At 30.8% G+C, this 9,832-nt stretch overlaps 1 protein-coding gene across 2 annotated transcripts; it reads right to left on the bottom strand.

The window, feature by feature from the left end:
• Positions 1–1,129: 1,129 nt before the first annotated feature.
• LOC150096780 (uncharacterized) lies at positions 1,130–9,086 on the bottom strand. 2 transcript variants are annotated; one of them, XM_090408512.1, is made up of 2 exons: positions 8,931–9,086; positions 1,130–2,496 (listed from the first exon to the last, which is right to left on the bottom strand). In XM_090408512.1, the coding sequence occupies exon 2, from the start codon at positions 2,476–2,478 to the stop codon at positions 1,444–1,446; it is 1,035 nt and encodes a 344-aa protein (XP_090264638.1). In that variant the 5' UTR covers positions 2,479–2,496; positions 8,931–9,086; the 3' UTR covers positions 1,130–1,443. The 2 variants fall into 2 exon arrangements, with proteins under 2 accessions (XP_090264638.1, XP_090264639.1); XM_090408513.1 differs by having other exon boundaries at positions 8,937–9,086.
• Positions 9,087–9,832: the final 746 nt, after the last annotated feature.

The raw sequence follows: 9,832 nt of genomic DNA, 5'->3' as shown, positions 1-9,832 counted from the left end.
TCAAATATCAATAACTCCCTAAGTTTCAATGTTTCAGACGCACACATTGCCTCTGTTCAATACTGGCGCACTCGTGACAGCACGTAGTCAACTTTTATTTAGAACTCGAGCTCGCATTATTGTTTTCAAAATGTACTACTGTTTTTTTTTTTTTTTGGACTAGTACTGTTAATGCAATTTTTAAGTCTCTGTTATTTTTTGTATATTTTTTTGATTGTGATACCTGAAGAAGTTGATCCATTCAACGAAACTAGCAAACTAGTAGTATCTTTTTAAATAAACTTTCTTTTTAATATCTTTTTATAATATCTTTTTAATATCTTTATTTAAAAATATCTTTTTAATAAAAAAAAATATATATATATATTTTTATTAAAAAGATTATACTTATTATACTCATGGTAAAATACTTTCTACATAATGTATAATGCACATATATATATATATATATATATATATGTGTGCATTATACATTATGTAGAAAATATTTTACCTTGAGTATAATAAATGTTAAAGATACCAAGCTATTTTAAAACTGGTTTTACTCCATTTCCCAAGTAAGCAAACAGATAAACAAGTCAAGTTTGCGCCTGCAAGTGTTGCAAGTCTAGCTGATCCTACAGGTAGTGCAAGACCAAGGCAACTCGTGGTAGAAGTAGAATAAGCTTTGATCACTAATCTTAATATTTACCCTTAATGCCAAAACACATCTCCTAGAGGAGATGTATGATGTTTTGTATTAAAGGCAAGGGGGCCACTACCCAGACCGGTTTCGACCTTTATTGAGGTCTCATCAGTGGGAGCCAGGTTAGAAATACCAAGATTTTAGTAATACAGAGTTTATAAGTATTTTTCCAAAACAAGTTATCATAAGGTGTTTTAACCTTATTCTTTCATTTTATACAGTGTGTATGTATATATAAAGAAAGACTTATTTTATAAACTTTTAATATTATTGAAGTTTATTTAAATATCTTGATATTTACAATGAAAATCATTCACTCCTTCAGCCATGAACGTAAAACAAACTTCATGGCTTTACGTTCATTTCTGCTAATAAAAAATAATAATAATAAAAATCTTTAATTAATGTTGATGATCCCGGTACTAGAAAACTGCGAATGACAGAAGGTAGATTATTAAAAAAATAAAATAAAATAAAAAACTTTTATCAAAAGTCAGGATAGAAATAGGAGATTATGGAGATGTATCAAAACAGTTTCAATATGATTTAAAGTATGTTTAGAACACAGTTTGTGTGTAATATTTTATAACAAAAAGTATACAATAATAAATCGGGAATTTACTTCTACTGTAATTAAATTCCTTCGCATTGGAAAGTAATGTGCTGGTAACATTGAAATAACAATCCAGACACACTCCATTGAATGATCTACAGATGATGGATTAATAGTACAAACCATAATAAATTGATGATTTGGTTTATGAGCCAGACGGAACACATTTTCCATTTCTCACTATATAGTTTCGTATGCCACATACAACATTTATGCATTTCTTCGAAAATGGATCATATCTTTGACCAGAACGACAACGAATACGTCCTGTGGGATTTCTGGAGCTTGAGTTGACGTCAAACAACAAAGTGAATGTAGGATATCGAATACCTGCCACTACACCCTGCGCTGCGCACTGAGCGTTAGTGACATCTGCATAATTACAAAGTGCACAGTGGATATTTTTGTATGTACTTCCAGCGTGAATCATTGCTTGGTAAGCATTGCATTTTCCATGAATTAAGTGGTCTTTCCAATATGGAGAACACGTCGAGGTGAAGAATTGATAACAATACCTTAAGTTGTGACGTACAGAATCGTGAATCATGTATGATATAGTACACATGTAGAATTGAAGTTTGTTTTCCATGTTGTAAAGCCAAATCCCCCACTTATTCCCTTGATAAAAAATACTATCCACGATGTAGTCAGTCATAATTTTTCTATCAATATTTTCGTACCCATGGGGAGGGGTGTCGCAGACGATGTTCACATTCCAGAACATCGTATCCAAATCGTCATTACAGATTGCACAATACATATTCTTGTACGTGACCCTCTTCGTTCGACTGGTTACTGGAGTATCTAATTTCAGTGGATCGGGGTGTTCGTCAGTAATTTCGTTTTCGCACATTGCACGGATTTCTCTGTTTCCTTTCCAACCGCGTGGACAAGAAAGCACCATAAACACGTAGGTACCGTTGATAACGCGGCAATCGACATCTACTACAACAGATTGAAATCGATATGGCGAATCTGCACAACAGTCTCTATATAACAAACATTCCTTGTCACATTGACATGTACTTGCATTATTTTGCGAGAACACACAACTATCTCGAGGTGGACAAGCGACTCCAAGATCTTGTAGTTCGCGATAGCTGATATCCAAAGTGCAAATCATGGAAGAAAGCAACATCAATGTAAGACAGTCAGTAATGAAGACATATATTATTCGCATTGTGGTCGTCTGGTTATGCTAAGAAGAAAAAAAAACTGTTAATGCGTATAATTAACACAATTATAAATATAACATAATTCATGTTACAACATTTTATTTTTTATAGATTTAAAACTGGATATTTAGTTTTGTCAACTGTTTTTTTATATCAACTTTTAAAGCATGTATTTCAATAATAATTTAAATCTTAATTGTTATTGGTAGATCGTAAGCTGTCATTTAAATAATCAGACACATTTATGAACTATTCTACACCAGTTCAAAATGAAAGCTTTTTATACTATTTCTTGTACGTGACCCTCTTCGTTCGACTGGTTACTGGAGTATCTAATTTCAGTGGATTAATTCAAGTGTAGGTTTAAAATAATTTAACTGCTTTATTTATTTTAATCTCGTGTATAAAATAACGTAATTGAAGTCAGATTCTATAGAAATGACACATAATTTCAATCATTTGATTGAATAATTATCGGTCATATATAATATATCATAAAATTCAGTTCATTTAGTTTTTATTTATACTTTAGTATATATTAAAACAAAAGGTGTAGCGGTATTTATTGTTAAATTAGTAATAGTTATGTATAAATAATAAATTAAACTGCTTTTCAAAAGTATTTTTTATTAGTTAATATTCTATAGCTAATTTCTTTATACAGGGTGGGCCAAAAGTGACGAAGAGGTCTGAATTTTTAAGAACTGTTTTAATTTTTTTTTCTTTATATTTATTTAAAAATAAATTTAAACTTATTTCCTATATATATATTGTATATGATGCTATGGTATCTAAATTTAAAACAGAAAATAAAGATATTAAATATTGAAACCCTTTCGTGACTTTTTGGCCAACTCTGTATAAATCGAGAAATGGTATAAAATGTGACTTAAACCTTTTGAAATATTTTTCACCAATTCGTGCTTGCATTTTGATATTTAGTCTCATTCGGAATTTGCGAATAGATCGGATCTAAGTGTTAGTAAGAATGGTAATTAACGTGATTTACTTTAGATCTGACAACCTGCTCTGATAAGGGCATCAGAAGAGGATGTCTTAATTACATACCTGATAATTGTCATTGGTTTAAAGAATATAAGAAGAGACGTTGTAAGAAATAGATGACTTGCTGATTTAGAAAACTGTGGTGTTTGGCACTCCAGTTCTGTGAGATTAATTATCCTATCACCGTAATTGTTCGGACCTATCTTACTTGAGTGTAGATGGAGATTACCATAACTCTGCACTCAAGTAAGATAGGCCCGAACAATTACGGTGTTAAGATAACCTCACAGAATTGGTGTGCCAAACACCATAGTTTTCTAAATCAGCAGATCATCTCTTAGAAATACACTATTCCGTCGTCTAGTTCTGTTACATAATATATTCTTACATCATATATTCTCTCAAACTGAGAGCATATAAAATAAAAATAAATCCAATAAACTTTGTTTTACCTACCTTTACTGGTATTTATGTCTTTATATAATTTTCTATATTAGCTGGCCCTTACCCAGAATATTTTAAATTGTACTAAACATGAAGACAGTATTCTTAAGTGATAACTTTCAGTGCTACCTTAAAGAAAGAGAATGCGTGACAGTTTCGTCTTTGGTTTGATTTAAATGAAAATATACTTCCAAAGTAAGGGTAAAACATATCAAAGAATAGATATCTTACAAGATTTGGAAGTATTCTTAAGAAAGAGATATATTTTGCTTTCTTAGCGTGTTTCTTTATAGTTCCCGAAAATTATCGAGTGAGGATAGCAATTTCTAAGATTAGAGAAAGTACTTCATCTCTGTCGCAATTAGAGTACAACTTTGGAATGTGGCTTCGATAGAAAAGAATTCTAATCTTTCGATTTCTCTTTGATGGATTCGCGAACTTTGTTTGTAGATAAAACAATAAAAGAAACGGAAGAAATGATTCTAAAATAACCATATCTTACCAATATTGAAATACTGTTTCTTCTTCTTAACGTAAACTTCAAGTTTCTGCATTCCAGAAGACACATTCGCATAGGCCAGGCACCTCTTACTTTGGTCAAGTAGCTTTTATATCTACAAGTAAACAAACCGGTTTTTCTGGCGCCAGAAACGTCATTATATTGTGATGACGATCGTTGTTAGTGAGTGACGCATTGAGCAGTTAATTCTGGTTCGAACATCTATTTATAGGAAGTATTACGTAAGTGAACTAAAAATGTGCTTAATTGTAATAAAAATAGTACGAAGTATCGGTTTTTCTAATAGAATACTTCATATTCTATTAGAAACCAATCTTGCTCATCATATCGCTTCTCAATCAGATGATGATAAGTACGGAACACAAGGTGATTTTGTCAAGTGTCCAAATGTTTAAAACGATGCGTAATTATGATAAACATTTGATATCTGTTTCTTTTTTAATTTACTACAGAACTCCTACACATTTCCTACTAGGAAAACTTAATAAACAGTTATTACTGAATGAGGTGTTTGTTTTGTTGACTGTTACGTTATTTATTAGTCACTAAATCAGATGATCTGTTTTCTTGTTTTGGTGTGAAAATTTTTGAAATTTTTTGAAAATTTCAAAAAGAAACACACGTGGCCTTTATTGATTATGATAAAGCCTTTAACAAAATTAGTAGACAAAAATTGTTTAAAATATTAACTGATTTAAACATACCAAACCAACTTTTACAATCTATTCAAGAAATATATACAGGAAATAAAATAGCAGTTAAATTAGAGCACATCTCAGAATGGAAAGATATATCAAGAGGAGTACGACATGGATGTACCGTCTCACCTCTGCTTTTCAATATAAATGAAATATTAACAATCTGGAAACAGCATAACTCATTTGGTACAAATAACCCCGCAAATGAAGATAGATACACTACTATTTGCAGATGATCAAATAGTTTAGATGAGATGATCAAATAGCTACATCAGAAGATGACTTACAAAGATCATTAAAATCATTAAATGATATTTAATCTTTGATATCTCAAAGCAATATAATATGACAATATCCAAAGAAAAAACAAAATTAATGGCATTCAAAGGAGAAAATCCAATAAGAAGTCAAATAGCGATAGATAATAAAATACTAGAACAAGTAAACACTTTCAGATACTTGGGATGTGATCTATCATACGAAGAAGAAAAAGACATAGACACTAAATTATCAAACTTTGTCAAAGTAAATGGCATAATAAATAATATATTTAAGCCATCCCTAGTACAAAAACACACTAGAATCAGACTATATAATGTCTTGTCAAAACCAACTCTACTCTACGGAAGCAAACATGGACCATAAAAAAAGGAAAGAAGAAAAACGAATTCAAACAGCAGAAATGAAGTTCCTGAGAAAAACAGCTGAATATACCAAGTGGGACCACAAAACAAATAAAGAAATCTTACAATCACTGAAAATAAAACCAATTAATTACTACATAAGACAGTATAAACAAAAATGGCTAGAACGTTTAAATCGAATGGACAACAGCAGACTACCAAAAATATTATACAGATACAAAATAAGCGGAAAAAGAAGAATCGGAAGACCAAGAAAGAGATGGCATGAGACCGGAAAAGGCCACTTGACCTAAATTCCATGTTAGAAAGAAGAAGAATAAAAAGGTGTGAAACCCGTAGCTAATAACTAGAACAAAAACAATCGAATGCTTTTAAGTAGGAGAAGATAATAAATTCGACATTAGAAAAGCCTATAGCTGAGCAACAACGTAGTTCAAAGTTAGCGCTGAAACTCCATATATATCATCCAGTAGTCGATGTTTCGTTCTAAATATGCCTATTGAATATTCCTGATCGACAAGCATCAAAATGAACGATATTGAGTATTTTGCTGCCGTAAAACGTGAAAAGGATAATAAAAAAAATAATAATAATAAACAAACCTATATCCTACCTAATTGAAATTAAAATGTTTTTCTTTATAGCTGACAGCATTAAATTCATCACCAAACCCAGTCTGTTGGTCCGTGCTGCATGAATACAACAATTAAACCTCAAGAAAATAGAAGAAACGCGAAGAATTTTATGAATCCTTCTGTCCATTGTAAGAGTAAAATTCTCTTATTGTGTGCATTAAACAGAGCATTAACTATGGCCAAATATCACAGACGAACATCACATTTCAACATTAGTTATTACTAGTGTTGTCAGCAGTGAAAGTTAACAAGATGCTAACTGATGTCTGGTTCATTGGAAAGAGCTAGATTCGAATCCCTATTAGGAGATATCAAACCTTTATAAGAGCATTTCAAATGAAGATGTGTTAGTCAGTCTCATATAGAGGTAGACATCGAACTTAAAAAAAAATCAACTGACGCCTTTTATTCCCTAATAGGGAGTTGACGAGGCATCGAGCTTTTCGTTCTATAGTTAAGAAACGTCGGCCAGAAAGATAACATCCCTTTAATGGATACAATGCTAGCATTATATCCTTGGTTTACGTCGAAAAGTAAATAAGTAAATAAATAATAAAGTAGTGGCCACTACTTGGATTGTTTGCAGTTATTAGTTGGACTGTTTGCAGTTATTAGTTGGAGTTCGCACGTTTTGCCAATGCACGATGTCCAAAATCAATTATTTAGTCAGTTTGCTATAACCCTTCGTTTGAGAACTGCTCCCAGGAGAAAATTTAAAACAGGAGATGTTTGCATTTGATTGTCTGTGGATTGATATGGACTGGGTGAATAAAAATTCAATGCAAATACAGATATTAAAACACACAAGAGTGAGTTTGGTGGATTCCAAGACTTACCCGAATATGTTGTGTCAGCTTTAAAATTTTGTGGAGACTTCGTGGTCTAGGACCCCAGTGCTTCCAAATTTATGGTAGCAGTTCGGCGAAGGATAACACCACAATCCCTCCGTTCATAAAGAGTAGTCTCTTCAGTAATAATTAGATGAGATGACTGTTGAAGAACTTCACTGGCGTGCACAGTCATTGATCTCAATCCCATCGAATATCTGTGGGATAAATTGAACACAGATTTCGAGTCATGCGGAATCATCTGCGTTAATGACAGACCTCACTGATGCTGTTGTGGAAGAATGGAAGAGTACAACGTACGAAATCTACTGGAAATTCTTCCCAGATTGAAGACTCATATACTAGAAAGGTTGGACTAACAGCTTATTAATGTATTTCTATTAGAACGAGAACTGGGATGAGTAGACATCGGGATATTTGTGAGCAGAAAATAGATTTGTCTTAGAAATCTACTCTATGATTTGATTTAGGGGAAAAATCATCAGAATTCTATGCTGCTTGTTAAAAAGATATTTGAAAATATTGATTACCTGGTGCAACTGTAAATTATTATTAAGTTTATAATTTTTTATAATGTAATACTTGTGTTTTATGCCTATTAAGTGAAATATTTGAATAAGAAATAGTAATAATTTTAATCTTTCCTGTTATACGTTTATAAAGGATGGTTGCTGCTTATTTGAAAATGTAATTATCTGAAATAAAACAATCAACTATTAAATGATTATTATTATTATTCCTATTAGCACGCCTCATTAAACTAATCCTCATAATAGAATAAATAATTTTGTAATGTACATGTCAGTACGGTGTATAATAATAAATGATGATACTGATATGAAAAAAAAATTGTGTATTTATATTCAAAAAAATGTTTTAAAAAAAGGTGCTTAAACTGCGTACAGAATTTTGTACAGAGCAGAAAATGTATTATGTCTTAATTGAACATATGTAAATACTCTGTATGATGATAATAGAAAACAAATTATTATTAAAAAAATAAAAATTGTTATGTAGAGAAATTATATCTATTGTTATTGTATATATAGAGTGTAAATATAAAAAAAAAATCTGTAATAATCATCATTGTCAATATTATTATAAACATGCGATGTGAACAATTCTTCTTATTATTATTTGAAAATATTATGTACGTGCAAGTATCTGTTATGCACAATTGTGTTCATGTAATGTATTATAAATATTATAAATATATCTAAATTATTATTATTATTATTATTATTATTATTATTATTATTATTATTATTATTATTATTATTATTATTATTATTATTATTCATTGTTTTTTGCCGTTGAAAATGGATCAGTTGAAATTAATACCGACGAACAGGAAAGTTTAGGTGACATTATGTACACAGAATACTATTAAATGACGTCCATTCAGAATGGAATAATTACTCCCATTTCGAATTATTTTACCAAAGTTTGCAATTAAAATGGTCATATTTAATCTAAATTTGAATCGGTTTGGTAAATGCTGACTGAACAAATTATAATTTGTACATACTGACGAAAAAAGTGATCGCATGAATTTTTGTTTGTTTCCTGTTTTATCTCAATTTTTACACCTTTTATCAATTTGTTTATCAAATTTTAGTATATATATATAATACAAATTATTATTAGTTCAAATATTACGTACCCTTACCTATCTTTGTGTCTTCTTTTTCTCTGAACGTTTTAGATAATAGCTATCAACATATAGTCAGTACTTCCTAATGCTGTTCTGTGCCTCAAAATAACTAAGATATTTAGCAATGTCGTTTTTAATTTGAAATACAAGTAGGTTTATAATATGTTATAGTTTGTCCCGTATGGTAGCGAAAAACATATCAAAGGACAATGCATCCTCAGTACTAGATAACAGTTTATATTCTTCTTAAGGATGTGCTGTTTCACTTCCTTACAGTCTTCCGTTACAGTACCTAGAAATGATAACACTTCGAATTCACACAAAAATTACCCAACTCAGTCAGGTGGTGTTATTTGTTCACATTAAAAAATAACATTACAAATGCCGTGAAAAAAGGGAAATAAAATCAAATAATTTAACTGACACAGCGGCTGGAATATTAAAAACTTGTTAGTGTGCAACATGAAACAGAGCATTGTATCACTTCCTCATCCGTAAGAAACCCAAGCGTAAAAGACTTGAATAAAGTGTTAATCCATAAGTGAACATATCAGAACATTAGAAAGAAAAATAACAATTTCCTTATCTCTGTGTGATAACTTAATACACCCTTTGAATTTCAACCCTCTATTTACCAAATATCTCAATTTTCTGAAGTACAATTCCTAATCAATTCAGTACATAGCATATAACCTGGTTATCCCGAAATTCATATATTTACACTTTTCCTGATTTATCCGTTACGCATTATCTTTGGCTCATATTGTCAGCCTTTTTGAATCATTTTTGCACGTTATCCACATCGCATTGATTAATATTACGCTAACCCATTTTTCATCTTCAACAAAAATGTATGTTTCCTTTTATGAATCATTTACAATATCATTTATGTTCAAATTAAACAGTAGTGT

Source organism: Typopeltis vanoorti, chromosome 18 (assembly GCF_054136105.1).
Source record: "Typopeltis vanoorti isolate ZY-2024b chromosome 18, IOZ_Tvanoo_1.0, whole genome shotgun sequence".
NCBI classification, from domain to species: domain Eukaryota; kingdom Metazoa; phylum Arthropoda; class Arachnida; order Uropygi; family Thelyphonidae; genus Typopeltis; species Typopeltis vanoorti.
The sequence above is the reverse complement of the archived record's forward strand: the minus strand, read 5'-3'. Positions and strand labels throughout refer to the sequence as shown.

Coding starts and splice junctions, on each gene's coding strand:
- LOC150096780 (XM_090408512.1), bottom strand. CDS start 2,478: ATGCGAATAATATATGTCTTCATTACTGACTGTCTTACATTGATGTTG.